General features: G+C 62.6%; 1 protein-coding gene across 2 annotated transcripts; it reads left to right on the top strand.

The window, feature by feature from the left end:
- Positions 1 to 3,716: 3,716 nt before the first annotated feature.
- On the top strand, positions 3,717 to 14,280 carry AIFM3 (AIF family member 3). Of its 2 annotated transcripts, XM_007130632.4 has the most exons (20): positions 3,717 to 3,782; positions 7,187 to 7,400; positions 7,558 to 7,667; positions 7,888 to 7,997; positions 8,088 to 8,132; positions 8,383 to 8,479; positions 8,554 to 8,666; positions 8,994 to 9,080; positions 9,452 to 9,543; positions 9,627 to 9,757; positions 9,843 to 9,958; positions 10,050 to 10,121; positions 10,199 to 10,262; positions 10,837 to 10,913; positions 11,015 to 11,132; positions 12,350 to 12,448; positions 12,703 to 12,778; positions 13,217 to 13,321; positions 13,931 to 13,951; positions 14,159 to 14,280. In XM_007130632.4, exons 1-20 carry the CDS (start codon positions 3,752 to 3,754, stop codon positions 14,196 to 14,198), a joined length of 1,818 nt encoding a protein of 605 aa, XP_007130694.2. In that variant the 5' UTR covers positions 3,717 to 3,751; the 3' UTR covers positions 14,199 to 14,280. The 2 variants fall into 2 exon arrangements, with proteins under 2 accessions (XP_007130694.2, XP_007130693.2); XM_007130631.4 differs by lacking the exon at positions 13,931 to 13,951 and having other exon boundaries at positions 3,752 to 3,789; positions 7,176 to 7,400.
- Positions 14,281 to 14,532: the final 252 nt, after the last annotated feature.

Here is a 14,532-nt window from a genome sequence, read left to right as displayed (position 1 = left end):
AGGCTGTTGTGAAGAGCAAAGGAATAAATGCACATAAAGCCACAGCCACGTTTCTTTACAAGGCACAGTATCTTCCTGGCTGGGTGCTGTGGGGTGAGGGGCAGGGCTGCAAGGTCAGCAGAGTGTGGAGTAGGGGCAGGCTGACTGGAGGCCAAGGGCACAAGGACAAGCAACACCTTCTGCCCAGTGACGGGGCCTCTCCTGTGGCAGTTGGCCACCCCGAGGGGTGGACTGAGGGGTGGACGAGTGTGACCCATTCAGGCCCTGCTCCTGCCCCTGGGCGCCACCCAGCCTCCCCGAGCTTCCCCATCTGTAAGATGAGGGGAGATGTGCTTGCCCCCCTGGGCAGCCTGGGGCATAAAGAGGGACTGCCTCAGAGGCCAGTCAGCCTGGCATCCTAACCAGAAGGGAGCGAGGCCCAGAAAGGGGGGAGATGGCAAAAAAGAGGGCACGACACCAGCCACTGAAGGAGACAACAGTTAGTGGCTGATGTCGGGCCCAATGGCCCCATGTGCTTAGTGACAGATGAGACACCACTTCCCTGGAACGTGCCCTTCATTCATTTCCCTCACAGTCATGAGTCCCAATCTGCTGGAGGGACAAGCCCTGCCTGACCACAAGGCAGAGTCTGGAGAGTCAACACAGCGAAACCCTGGGAGGGGCTGGGAGCTGGAACAGCGGGGCCAGATCCGGTCTGGGGAGGCGGCTCAGGGAGGGCTTCATGGAGGAGGGGACACAACACCCACCGGGGTGGACCATGACTTATGGGGACCCAGGAAGTTATCCTGGTATAATGACATGTGGGAAAGAGAAAATGTCATAAAACAGAAAGTAGAACATTTTGATGTGAGGAGAGTGGATGGAAGGATGGTGCTGAACCCTCAAAGCAATCAAGGTGTCAGGCAGTCAGGCGCGGTTTGGGAGGTTTCTGCGGGTGATTCACCTGACCCACGCTCGCTGCCCGCCTGCCCCTGGTTCCAAGACTTAGGAAAGAAAGAAAAGGAAAAACACCGAGACCCGGCGCGCGGCCTAGCCTGGCGCCCCGCGGGGGTCGCGAGGATGCTGGGGACCCAGACTCTGCCCGGCGTCCAGGGCCAGAGGGCTCCGCTGCCTCCCACAGCCTCGCATCGCGACCCGGGCCGCTCCCACCTGCGCGGCCACCGGGCGGTGCTGGGGCCTCGGGCTCCGGCCGCATTGTCGCCGCAGCGCCGGCCCCGCCCCGCCTGCCCCGCCCGCCCCGCCGCAGCCCCGGCGGCTCCAGAGCGGAGGTCCGCGCCGAGCGCAGGTGAGCCCGCGGGTCCGGGCCGACTCGTCGGGGACTGGGGGCCTCACCGGGGAGGGGGCAGGCCAGGTGGAGCGCCCTCGCTCTCCCGACGCGCCGACCGCTCGCCGCCTCGGGGCCCCGCTGTGTGCAGATCCCCTTCCTGGGCTGCCGGTCCGGTGGGGGACCCGGCCCGAGGGAGCGGGAAGGCAGCTGGAAGGACTTCCCAGGGAGACGGGCTGCACATGCAAAGCAGGAGGTTTGCCTCTAGCCCCGTGGGGGAGGAGGTGCGGGCCACAGCGCCCCGAACTTGAGGGACGGCTGTGGAGCTCAGATGCTGTCCCAGGAAACTGGAAGCCACTGGGGGCTGAGCTGAGCAGGAGCCTCCGGTGGGTGTGAGAAGGGCCCACGGGATCCCTGGTGAAGCGTGGGACCCGGAGGAGTGAGGAGCCTGCACCAGAAGGGGCACTAGGGCTGGTCCCGGGGGACCAGGCTCCTGTAGGTGGTCAGCACTCGGGGACTGTTACAACTTTTTGCACTGGGCAGTTTGTGGACAAGGGACAGCACTCTGCCAAAACTTGGGGTGCCCTCTTGCCATGCCCCTGGTGAGGACCTTTGCCTTGAGTGGGGGCGTCTGGGCCTGCAGGAGATAGGAGGGCTTCACGCCAGCCTGGCACACAGTAGACCTGGAGAAGTTTCCGTCCCCAGCAAATCTCTTTCCACACCCAAGGCCCTGGAAGGTCTGAACACCTGGGCACCTGGGAAGGGAGGGAACAGTCTCGACAGGCACCTGGTGGCAAGTTGAGGTCCCACCTTTTCTGGGATCTGTGGCCCAGTAGGTGAGGCCTGAGGCCAGGCAGGAAGGAGGTGGGCAGGGCTGAGCCAGAGGGAAAGCCAGGATCTGTGGAGGGGTCTTGTGCCCAGGTAGGGGGCAGGTGGGCAGGTGGTGGCCCAGTTTTACAGACCTGCCTTGGCAATGAGTGGGGGAAAGAGCATGGGTATACCCAGGTGGCCTTCAGGTGCCACTGCCTCCTCACCTGTGACAGCCCTCTAGGGCAGGTGTAACCAGGTGCCGGCAGTAGACATTCACTCCCCAACCTTTTCATCTGGTTCTCAGCCCCCTTGCTCTTAAGCACCCACCCAGGGCCCTTGCTGGGATCTGGGCAAAACAGAGTGGGCCTCATCCACTTAAACTCCAGGAAGAACTTCTGGGGGAAGCCGCAGGGATAACAGTGGGGTGGACTGTGGGGAGGTCAGTGTAAACAAGGCAGTTACACCTTTGTCCTGGGCCTTCCAAAGTCCAGTCTGTAAGCTGCATGTTAAGGAAGGCTCACTCTGTGGCCTTGAGGGCTCCTTGGCTGCAGGGACCTCTTTGTTGATGGGGTGACCCCTCCCCCAGCCCCATGGCTTGCAGGGTGATACGGGGTCTTCCTGGGTCCCTGTCCGTCTTGGAAGTAACTAAGGTGGGAGGGAGGTGGGACACCACCTGGTTGCCCCTACCTGCTGCTTGATCTTGGCAAGCCCTTGGCCCCTCAGTTTCTCCATCTACTGTTGGGCATGACTTCAATGTCAGGGGCTTTTGGGAAGAGCAAGGGAGGGGGTGGGAGCCGGAGCTGTGTGCCAGGCCTCCCTTTCCTCCAACCCCACCAGGCCCAGGCTGGCTGCCCGCTTCTGTTCACATGGAGCTGGGTTTCCCTGGGGACCAGTGGACTGGCCCAGCCCCGCCCCCATCCCCTCCTGGCCACAGCTCACACTGTGGGGAGGGGTGGAGGCTGGGCCGCCTCCTGGACCCCTGCCCCCTTGCCCTGCCTTCCAGGGCCGGGCAGCCTCAGTCCACTGTGGGGCTGGGAGCAAGAAGCAGTGGCTGCCCTTGGAGAGGTAGGTATCCAGGGCTGCCCACCAGGGTGGGAGCAGGGGAGAGAACTAAATGTCGCCCCGTTGAGGAGGGAGAAACCCCTAGGACCAGGAAGGCTCTGTTCTGCCAAGGTGACCTGGGTTTGACCCCAGGCATGGTGGCCTCCCTGGAGAATGGAGGGTCCCAGGGCTCCAGGCTGCAGGATTTTGAGGGGGCAGCAGAAATCGGGGAAGATTTCCTGGGCCTAAAAGGTGGCTGAGGTTGGGGCAGAGGGGCCCAGGCAAAGGGAGAGGAGAGTGAGGGTGCTGAGCCTGGGGGCCTGGAAGGGAGGTGCCATCCACAGTGCCGGGTGCCATTCCTCTGGGAGCCGGCTCCCCTACGCATGAGCGTTCCCAGCTCCAACGCAGCCTCTTTGAGAAGCCCCCCACTCTGTCTCTCTGTGTCTCTACCCACAGCCCTCATCAAAGCCCTGGTCCCCATAGATGCTCCTGTCTCCCTGCAGGCAGCTCCAGCTGGGATGGCAGCTCCAGCATCTCTAAGGGCCTCGGGGGGTCCAGCCCCCCAGGGGGCACCGTAGGCCTCCCAAAGCCAGCCGCCTGTGTGCCTGCCCCCCACCCATCTGCGGGCCACTCACCATGGGTGGCTGCTTCTCCAAGCCCAAGCCAGGTACCTCCTCTCTTCTCACCCTCTCCCTTCCCCCTCCCTCCGTCGCTGGCTCCCTCCCTCCCTCTTCCTGCCACCTTCCTCCTGCCCCTCCCCCTGCCTCCGAAGTAGGTCAGGCTGGGCTGCAGCCGAATGTTAACGCTGTGGGCAGGAGTGGGGGGGCTGGAGCCCTCTTTATTTGGGGCTTAGGTTGCTGGTGGTGGGAATAACAGTGGAATCTTTCTCGGAAAGGGGAAGGGAGGGTTCCTCCTGCTGCTGGGTCGGGGAGAGGAGCATCTCCCTCAGCGCTGGGGAAGGGGGCTCTGGGGACACCCTCAGCCACTGCATGACCCAGGGCATGCAGGATAGCCCTCTGAGCCTCACCTCCTCCCCCTAAAAAATAAGCCTGACCTCTCAAAATTACTATGAGGTGGAGTGGACATGTCCTAGCCCTTTTCACCTCTTCTGACCCCGTGTGACCTTGGGCTGCCTCCTGGGCCTCTCTGGACACACTTCCCCATTTGTAGAGGAAATCCTCACCCTGCCTGGCCCAAGCAGTCCCATCCCAGGGCTGGGGGGCGGGCAGGGTGCTGGGGGACGCCTAGGTCTGCTCTCCATGGAGACCCTTGTGTGCCGGCTCTCCCTCCAGCCCCCACTTTCCCTTTTCCCTCCTCACAACACCCAGAAGGCAGGGGTGTGCAGGCCTGACCCAGATGAAGAAACCAAGGCTGAGAGAGGCCTCTGTAGTGCACCCAGGGATCGCTGGCCAGCTCGCCCCAGCTCCCCTTACCTGATACCCATCAGCTCCATTACCTTGGAGCCCATGAACCTTTTCTCTTTTTCCTGGGTCTGAGGGAGAACTTGCGGGCAAGAGGAGACCTGTGATGCCCTGCCAGGCAGAGAGACTCACCTGCACCTGCCCCATGACTCCCATGCTGCGGACACCCAGCCCTCGGGCAAATGACGTCCCTTGTCTTGACCCCAACTCTCTCCCGTCAGAAGCAGGCAGGAGGATGCTGGCTGCCCCATATCAGGCTCCTGTAGGACTGCAGAGCTGACAGGAGGCCCTGGCAGAAGATGCCACCTGTAGGTTCCTTTAAAGGACCCCAAAGGCCTGGTCTGCCTCAGACCCCTAGCCCCAGGACCCCCGGCCCCAGGACCCCTGGTATAGGACTGGTCACTCCTACCACACCAGGGGCAGTGCTAAGAATTTGGGCTCTTGAGCCCAAATCCAGCCCTGCCTGTTCCTGGCTTTTTGGCCTTGGGCAGGTGACTTCACCTCTCTGAGCCTCTCTGTACTCATGTGTGAAATGGGACTAATAATTGTGCCCCTGTGTGGGCTAGTGTGCTTGGCATGGGCCTGGCACGTAGGAGGCACTTACAGGGTGTTATCCCCTCTCTGGGGGGCTGGGCTCCCTGTGGGCTGTGGCAGGAGGGCAGGAGCTTGGGTCCGCGGTGCCCACGGTGGCAGGTCTGGGGTGAGGCTTGGGGAATTTCAGGGTGTGGGAGTGAGAGCGTTCTGGCCATGAGAGTTCAGTGAGGGTCAGGAGGGGCCAAAGGGAGACCAGAACGAGCAGAAGAGGCTTCTGCAAATTGCTCACTTTCCACCTCACTAGCTCCTGTGGCTCAGAGCATGTTAGAACAGTCTTGCTGAGCCCCCTTTGTGTGCCCTGTGCTCCGGGGGCCCCATGTTCCTCAGGAAGTGTTCCAGGACAGTCCTTTGTAAGCTCAGAATTAGGAGGTAGTGCAGGTCTCTTGGCATCTGGTCACCTGCCTTTTATTAGGCCACTCGTGCTGCCTAAAGGCTTTCCCTCTTTGTCATGGCAGCCAGGAGGCTCGGAGCTAACCAATAAAACTCAGCTACCCAACTTCACCTATTGAGCATCTACTCTGAGGTTACATTTATTATTTCCTTCAGTATCCACTGTCCCAGAAGAGGTAGGCACTGTTCTCTCCATTTTATAATGAAGGCATCTGCCGAAAGGGGCTAAGGGATCCACCACAGCTCCTGAGGCTCCTGACCTGACGTCTTCCCCCGTTAGACTACACCAGTGAGCACCTGGGGCCTTCTGGAAGGAGGTAGAGGATGAAAACAGCCTGGCTTGGCTGTCCTCTGGGCCCCTGCCAGGCTGCTCCTGTGAGCTGTCTCTCTAATTCTTCTGAAAACATTCTAACACCATTACATAAAGTGTGGAAAATGAAGGAAAAAACCCACCCCACCCATAACCCCCCACCTGACACAACAGCCTCAGCGTGATGTGTTCGTGGGCCCTTCCTGCCCAGCTGGAATCAGGGAGCCACCTTCAGCCCTGTCCCTTGTGTGCCTGAGCCTTAGGGGAGGTGGCAGTGGAGGTGGGGGGGCTAGGACAGGAAGGATGAGGGCCAGACCAGGCTGGGGGAGAGGATGGGCAGGCATGAGCCCAGCCCCAGCTGGAAAGGGTAGGACAGCAGCCCAGGCTAAGGGAACTGCAGGGGCTAAGGCCTGGAGGTGTGAGTCGGGTTCTTTGTTTCTGGAGGGTCAGGTCTGCGGGGGAGGGGCCTGGAGGCTCAGGGGCCTCAGGAGTTGGGAGGGGGCCTCCTGCCCAGGCCTCGGGCCTGGCCCATGCTGTGCCCCGGGCTCAGCTTCCATGCTTGCTCCCTGCAGCAGCAGCCCAGGAGGCCAGATTATCACTGCTAAAAATTCTGTTTATTGTTCCCTTCTAATTAGAAAAATACCCCAGGCACATGGTAGGGAATTTGGAAAATGCGGAGAAGTATAAAGAAGAAAATGATAATCTCACTAACTCCCCCCAGAAGAGGCCCCACTGGTGGGGCGGCGCTGTGCCCTCTGCATGCACCACCCAGTTGGGGTTCACCCCCAAGGCCCCTGCACCCAGTGCCTGGCAAATAATGAAGGATTCTCAAACTGGCGAGAGCAGCTATCTAAAGTTGAAATTATGGTGCATACACTTTTTTTTTTTTAATTTTGAAAAAATTTCAAATCTCTGGAACCCTCGATTCCCCCGTTACCCAGATTCACAGGCCATGAACTGGGCTGCGTCCAGCTTTGGATGCGCTGTTTCTCAGGCCCCAAACGTGCCCCTGAGTCTTCAGGGATGACGCAGTCCTCCATGGGGGCCACTCCCTCAAGGTCAACAAGGCTCCAGCACTGAGTTCTCACCTCCACGTGGATTCCTGGAGAAAGGGCAGCTTCAGGGTTGAATGAGCTTTGTTGTGCCCCCTCACTAATTCTGTTAGGGGAAAAGAAAACACGCAGAAATCAATTTAAGCTTGCCCAGGGCTCCCCTCACCCCCCACCCCCTGCACCCTGGCTCTGCCTTTCGCTGGTGGTGCAGATGGCTTTCTGGAGGCCCGGGGAGAACCCACACTCAGAGCTCATGGGGTGGGCTGGGCTGGGGACTCACCGCCACCCCCCCGCCTGCCCGCAGTGGAGCTCAAGATCGAGGTGGTGCTGCCCGAGAAGGACCGGGGCAAGGAGGAGGTGTCCGCCGGCGGGAAGGGCAGCCCCCGGGCCTACCAGGGCAACGGCACGGCCCGCCACTTCCATGCAGAGGAACGCCTGTCCGCCCCCCACCCCTACCCTGGCGCCCAGGACTGCGTGGAGGCTGCTGTCTGCCACATCAAGGACCTGGAGAACGGCCAGTGGGTGCTGGGCCTGGGAGGGGGTGGGAGGCCGAGGTGGGAGGGCAGCTGGGAGGCCTGGAAGGGACCCATGACCGGCTCCATCGGGGCCACCACCTCTGTGGCTCCTGCTGGTCGACCGACCTCTGACCTCTGAGGGCAGCCCCTCCCCTCCCAGGATGCGGGAAGTGGAGCTGGGCTGGGGGAAGGTGTTGCTGGTGAAAGACAACGGGGAGTTCCATGCCCTGGGCCACAAGTGTCCGCACTATGGTGCGCCCCTGGTGAAAGGTGAGCTGTCGTTGCCCATGGGGGCAGGGCGGGACTCCCCGACAGGGGCTTGGCGGCTCCCCCATCACAAGGGACGCTCAGCCCCTGCTCCACTGGGCCCCAGGCCCCCGTCTATCAGTGGGGTGCCCTGGGCCGTGGGGAAGGGCCAGTGGTGCTGGATACAGGGGTCCTTGGAGAGGAGCTCTTGCTGGTGGCCCAGCCCAGCACTGCCCCCTCCCAGGAGTGCTGTCCCGTGGACGGGTGCGCTGCCCCTGGCACGGCGCCTGCTTCAACATCAGCACCGGAGACCTGGAGGACTTCCCTGGACTGGACAGTCTGCACAAGTTCCAGGTGGGGCCAGGCATGCAACGGGGTGGGAGCCTAGGGGTGCAGGGGCTGGAGCACCCCAAAGCCCAGCCCTGAGCAACACAGCCCTTGCAGGTGAAGATTGAGAAGGAGAAGGTGTATGTCCGGGCCAGCAAGCAGGTGAGGGGGGCCCTGGGGCTCAGGCAAAAGAGAGAGGTGAGAAGGGCCTCTGGGCCCAGAAAACAGCATTGTGCATAGGCCCTGTGGTGGGAGGGAGCCTAGCGGGTGTGGCTGGGGAGCAGAGTGAAGGGCTGTGTGGTGGGGATGAAGTGGCACTGGAGCAGCAGGACCTGGACTGCTGGGATGGGCACAGGGAGCCTGGCAATGACCCCAGCTTCCAGCTGCCCCCCGACTCGCTGGCCACCCCCAGGCCCTGCAGCTACAGCGAAGGACCAAGGTGATGGCCACGTGCATCTCTCCAAGCGCTGGCCACAGCAGCAGCACCAACGTGCTCATCGTGGGCGCAGGTTGGTGGCGGGTTGTGAGGGGCAGGGTGGGGTGGGGGAAAGGGGGCTCCTGACCCACTGTCTCCTCCGCTCAGGCGCAGCTGGCCTGGTGTGTGCAGAGACGCTGCGGCAGGAGGGCTTCTCAGACAGGATCGTCCTGTGCACTCTGGACCGGCACCTTCCTTACGACCGGCCCAAGCTTAGCAAGGTGAGTGAGCATGAGCAGGGCCAGGCAGGGCCAGACCCATGTCCCACTGGGCACAGTTAGGTCCACTGGGACCCTTGCTTGCCGCCCCTTGGGGGTCTGGCCAGTTGCCCTCTCTGTTCGTGCCAGGCCCATCTGCAGTGCCCCTGAAAGATCTGGTTTGTTGAGCCAGTGTGACCGAGGCTGCCAGCCCCCAAGACCCTGAGGCCCTGGTCCTTGGTTATAAAATGGGTCAGTGGCCACCTGGTCACTGGCCAGGTGGGCCCGGGCCTGCAGAGGGGTGGGAGCCTGGGGGTGCAGCGTCCTGTCTCAAGCTGGCATCTCCTGCAGTCTCTGGATGCACAGCCGGAGCAGCTGGCCCTGAGGCCCAAGGAGTTCTTCCGAGCCCATGGCATCGAGGTGCTCACTGAGGCCCAGGTACGGACAATGCTGGGGAACAGGCCTGGGGAAGGCTTCATGGGCACCGTGAAGGGCGTGAGGCCCCTGAAAGTATGGGTGTGGTCTGCCCTCCCGGCCCCGCTGCCCAGGCACCAGGGGTGTTCCAGGCCTGGGGGGTCATGGGCCCCAGTGTGTGGGGCCATGGACCGTCTGCTCAGGGCTGGGACTTGGGAGCATTAGGAGGGCTTTGAGGGGGAGGTGGTGCCTGAAACTTAAAGGGTCAGGAGGGGTTGCCAGGAAAGGGAGGAAGGTTCATCCAGGTGGCAGAGCCTTGCAGAGGGCCTCATGGGCGCTGGGCGCTGGGCGTGGGGTGGGACCCGGAGGCCTCGCTCTGCCCGGCGGGGTCACAGGTGGTCACGGTGGACGTGAGGAACAAGAAGGCCGTGTTCAAGGATGGCTTCAAGCTGGAGTACAGCAAGCTGCTGCTGGCACCCGGGAGCAGGTGGGAGGGGTCCCCACGCCCCTGCCGGTATGCGGAGGGCTCAGGGTGCCGGGAGCCCCTCCCCGACTCTTGCCGTGTCTCAGCCCTAAGACCCTGAGCTGCAAAGGCAAAGACGTGGAGAATGTGTTCACCATCCGGACGCCCGAGGACGCCAACCGCGTGGTGAGGCTGGCCCGGGGCCGCAACGCTGTGGTCGTGGGAGCCGGCTTCCTGGGTGAGCAGCTGGGGGTGCGGGCTGGGCCCAGGGCAGCGATGGCCCTGGGAAGTGCAGGGTGCCAGCCCTCCCCACCTGGCCCCAGGGATGGAGGTGGCCGCCTACCTGACTGAGAAGGCCCACTCAGTGTCCGTGGTGGAGCTGGAGGAGACGCCCTTCAGGAGGTTCCTGGGGGAGCGCGTCGGTCGCACCCTCATGAAGGTGAGCCCCTCACTCAGAACCCACCGCCCCGGGCACCCGCCCTGCCCCCGCCTGGCTCTCACCCCTGCCCACCCACCCATCCACCTGGCAGATGTTTGAGAGCAACCGGGTCAAGTTCTACATGCAGACAGAGGTGTCGGAGCTGCGGGCCCAGGAGGGAAAGGTGGGCCCTTCTCCACCCCCCGCCACTTTCTGTCCCATTTCCTGTGCCCGGGAGCTGCTCACTGCCGCTCTTTGCAGCTGAAGGAGGTCGTGCTGAAGAGCAGCAAGGTCTTGAGGGCTGACGTCTGCGTGGTGGGCATTGGTGAGTGGGGGGCAGGCGGTGGCAGTGAGCATAGTCACCCGCGCACGCTCGACGGTGAACTTGGGCCAGTCGCTTCTCCTCCCCCAGCCTGTTTACACTTCTGTAAAATGGGGACCCCAACCGTACCCCCTTGGCAGGGTTGTTGGGGGGTGATGGTACCAGCTTAGCCTGGCCCAGCATGGAGGACGCTCCCAATGACCCCTGTCCAGTAACCCTGCGCAGCCACACGACACAGAAAAGCCTCTAATTGGTCCCTGCTCCAGCTGAGGTGCCAGTCCGGGGAGGGACAAAGCTGGGAGGTGGCAGCATGGGCTGGGCAGGCTCGGCATGCCAACCCCCACCAGGGGCTTCGTGGAGAGCTTCTCGGAGGAGGCGATACCTGAGGCCTGATGGGAAGCCCTGAGGTCTGTGGGGCTCCAGGCGGAGGAGACAGGACATGAAGGCACAGGGTGTGCCACCTGCTGGGTGATCAGTCTGGGCTGGACTGTGGGAGTGAAGGGCGTGGTGGTGCAGAGCAGTGAGGCAGGAGGAGGGAGGGGCCGGGGAGTGGACACAGTGGCCCCTGTCTTGCCAGGTGCGGTGCCCGCCACGGGCTTCCTGAGGCAGAGCGGCATAGGTCTGAATTCCCGAGGCTTCATCCCTGTCAACAAGGTGGGGCTGGGTGGGGAGGGCGGGCAGTGTGCCGGGCCAGGGTGGTGGGAGGTCCCGCTTGGCGCCAGTCCTACCTACGAGACCCGGTCCCCTCCCCACAGATGATGCAGACCAATGTCCCGGGCGTGTTTGCAGCTGGCGACGCTGTGACCTTCCCCCTGGCCTGGAGGAACAATCGGAAAGTGAACATCCCACATTGGCAGATGGCTCACGCCCAGGGTACCGCCAGCCCCGCAGCAGCTTGGGGTGGGAGGCTGTCCCAGGGTCTCAGCCTTCCCCAGGCCCACCCCCTCAGTTGCTGGCCTTGGGTCCTGCTCACTGGGTCAGCCATTCAAGGTTCTGTGGCGGCCTGTCCAGCCAGCCCCATGCAGGTGGTCAAGGTGGCTCACAGAGACCTCCCATCTTAGACCTCCGTCCAGTGCCCTCTTGACATCCCATTTCACCAGCCACAGCGCCCCACCTCGCTGGTCCCTCCACCAGCCAGCCTCTCCTTTCCTTTTGTCCTCAGAGACACATATTCTGCAGAATTCCTCACCAACCTGTGCAGTCACCCAGGGAGGGAGAGAAGGGTTTAGTAGAACCCGGGCCAGCTCCCCACTCTCCCCTTTGGGCCACTTGACTGGCTCTGTGAACCCAGCTGCCCCGTGGAGGCCCCTGGGAGGTGGCTGTCTGGGCCTGGAAACCTGGGCTCAGTGGGGACCTGCTGTGTTCTCTGAGGAACAACCTTCCCCCTCCCCTTGGGCGGTCACTGTGCACACCTGGTCTGGGCCCCTCAGCTGCAGGTACAGCCAGTTAGCTGCCTCAGAGGGAGGACAGCCAGACCCCCTGCACCCTCCTCCCTTCCCTCGGCCTTCACGTTATCTGAGCATCTGTGCCTGAAACCCCACTCCTGGTACCAATTTCTGCTCAGGTCCAAGGTCTAAAGTTGGTGCTAGGTTTGAAGGAACCAAAAGCTACTCATCAGCTGAGTATAATTAAGGTTTAACTGGGAGGGTCCAAGGACTGTCACAGACATCCAAATACAGGGGTCCAGTGGGGCCTTGTCCAAACTGGGGAGCCACCCACTCTATTCAGTCTTGGGCTCTGAGTGAGGCTGTCATCCCTGCTTCCCTGGACACTGGTGCCCTATTCGCCCGCCACCCTCCTCAGACCTGATCTGTCCAGTTAGTTGTCTGTGTCACACCTGAAATGGTCCGGGGAAGCCAAGCCCTTCCAGACCCAGTCCAGGCACTTCATCTTAGTGGCCAGCTTTGGGCCTGGTGTCCCTCTCTGCACCCATTATCTGCAAGCAGCGGTGTACAGTGGGTTGGGCAGTGATTTACCTCTGGGGTAGGGGGGAATAGCCCCACCTGTCAGGCGTCCCCAGAGAACCGGGGCAGGCAGTGGAGGGGTGGTGAGGGCTCGGGGCGGGGCTCTCACGACCCCGGGACCCGCAGGGCGCGTGGCGGCCCAGAACATGCTGGCGCAGGAGGCGGAGATCAGCACGGTACCCTACCTGTGGACCGCCATGTTCAGCAAGAGCCTGCGCTACGCGGGTAACAAGGGGCCGCGGACGCGGGCAGGGCCCAGGTGTGGCAGAGTGCGGAGGCGGGGCTTGGACGTCAGGGCGGGGCTAGAAGCACCCAGGGGGCGGAGCCATGACGGCTGCAGGTGGAAGCAGGGAACTCCCTGCGGGCGGGGCCAGGACCCCCTAAAAGAACCGCGGGGCGGGGCCTAGGGTCCAGGGCAGAGTTGGAAGGGCACTGGGCGCGGACCCCGTGAAGCCCAGTCCCCTCCTCCCGGCCCGCAGGGTACGGAGAAGGCTTCGACGACGTCATTATCCAGGGGGATCTGGACGAGCTGAAGTTCGTGGCTTTTTACACCAAGTGAGAGCAACGGGGTGGGGCGGGGGCGCGAAGCAGCGGCTACTCAGTCGGGAAGGGGGCTCGTCCCGGAGAAGCTCTGCTCCGGAGGAGTGGGCTTCCCTGGATGGTGAGCCGAGTGGCACGGGGGGCAGCTAGACAGGGACTGGCCAGGAAAGGGGAGGAGGTGGGGACAGCTCTTGGAGGGGGGTGTTGACACCCTACTTTTACACTGAAGAAAGTGACACAGGTAGAGAGTGGGGATCTCAGGACAGGTTCCAGCCCTGAACCCCACTGGGCAGGAAGGCTGGAGCCTCTATGGGGTCCTGCAGGAGCAGAAGCCGTGCTGGGCGCTCAGGACATTCCTGAGCAAGAGCCGCCCTGGGCCCCAGCTGGACTCGGGTCTCCAAGGACAGGGGCTGCTGCTGGGCAGTCCTCAGGCTCGGCCACCTCTCCCTGCAGAGGCGACGAGGTGATCTCCGTGGCCAGCATGAACTACGATCCCATCGTGTCTAAGGTGGCGGAGGTGCTGGCCTCCAGCCGCACCATTCGGAAGCGGGAGGTGGAGTGAGTGTGGGCACTGGGTGCCTTGGGGAGGGGGGAGAAGTCCCCCGAGGTGCTGGCTCTAGCTGCCCCCACAGCCCTCCAGTGTTCTCCCCGCCCACTCCCATCAATCAGCCTGAGGCTCCCAGGGTTATGGTGTGGTGTGGGGCAAGGGTTGTGGTTTGGGAGAGGGCTGGTTATTTGTGCTCCTGGTGGGTAGAAGGGAAAGAGGCCGTGTCCAGGGCAGGACCAGTGCTGTGGGGAAGGGTTAAGACCCACTGCTTGGGCAGTCACTGAGCCCGGGACACCCCACTGCACATGGTTGAACACAACCATGGAGAAATGCAGCCAGTGTTGCCCCTGGGGACGCCCTGACAGAGTCGTGGGGTGTTGTTCGGGGTCTGAAGGACACCGGACACCAGCCATTACCCTCATCCTGGCATGGTGCCACTGGGAGTCACCCTGTGGACTCAGTGGCCTAAAGAACCCCCCCCCACTACCACCAAGGGCTGAGGAAAGCCTGGAGGCCACAGGACAGGGGGGCCTCAGACTGGAAACGGAGAACCAAGGGGGGACAAGAATGACATGCTCTCTCCCCGGCCTTCTCTGTCTCTCCCTCTTGCCTTCGCAAAGGCTGTTTGTGCTGCACAGCAAGTACGTGTGTTCTCTCCTTCTTCCGAGCCTTTCCCACCTCAGCCCAGAGCCTGCGCCTGGTGGTCTCCCCCTCTGCCCAAGTGCACATCCCTGCTGGGCACCAGGGCCTCGCACAGCTCCCTGCTGTCTTCAAGGGCTAGTTGCTCTTGGTGCCCAGAGGGGAACCTGCTCCCTTCTGCCCTCACTCCTCCTCCCTCATTCCTGCAGGACTGGCGACATGTCCTGGCTCACAGGGAAAGGATCCTGAGCTTGCACGCAGCGGACTCGGGCAGGCATGCTGGGGCGTCAGGGACAGAGGCCAAGCCTGGGGGGCAGGTGCCAACCTCCAGTTCCCCAGGAGCCCCCAGGGCAGAACCTGAGCCCTCTCAGTGCTTGCCTTCGGCTGCCTGGCTCACCTCCCGAGAGGCCTCAGCGGCCTCCAGGAGATGCTCAGCCCCCAAGACGTCCAGTGCCACTGATGGCTGGCAGTGGAGGCGGGACAGACCCTGCCTCTTCTTCCTCTATTGGGACTGGTCCCCTGTAGGACCCTGCAACATATTAGACATTATCTTAAAATTAAAACTCACACATTTGCAGATCTG

This window comes from Physeter macrocephalus, chromosome 19, assembly GCF_002837175.3.
Source record: "Physeter macrocephalus isolate SW-GA chromosome 19, ASM283717v5, whole genome shotgun sequence".
NCBI classification, from domain to species: domain Eukaryota; kingdom Metazoa; phylum Chordata; class Mammalia; order Artiodactyla; family Physeteridae; genus Physeter; species Physeter macrocephalus.
Note: the sequence above shows the minus strand (reverse complement) of the source record. Positions and strands in the feature narration are given on the sequence as shown.

Bases quoted from the DNA above. Each gene is read 5' to 3' on its own strand.
- AIFM3 (XM_007130632.4), top strand. From the start codon at position 3,752: ATGGGTGGCTGCTTCTCCAAGCCCAAGCCAG. The intron at 8,667-8,993 runs GTGAGTGAGCAT...CATCTCCTGCAG, and splicing joins ACCGGCCCAAGCTTAGCAAG to TCTCTGGATGCACAGCCGGA. The intron at 10,914-11,014 runs GTGGGGCTGGGT...CCCTCCCCACAG, and splicing joins GCTTCATCCCTGTCAACAAG to ATGATGCAGACCAATGTCCC.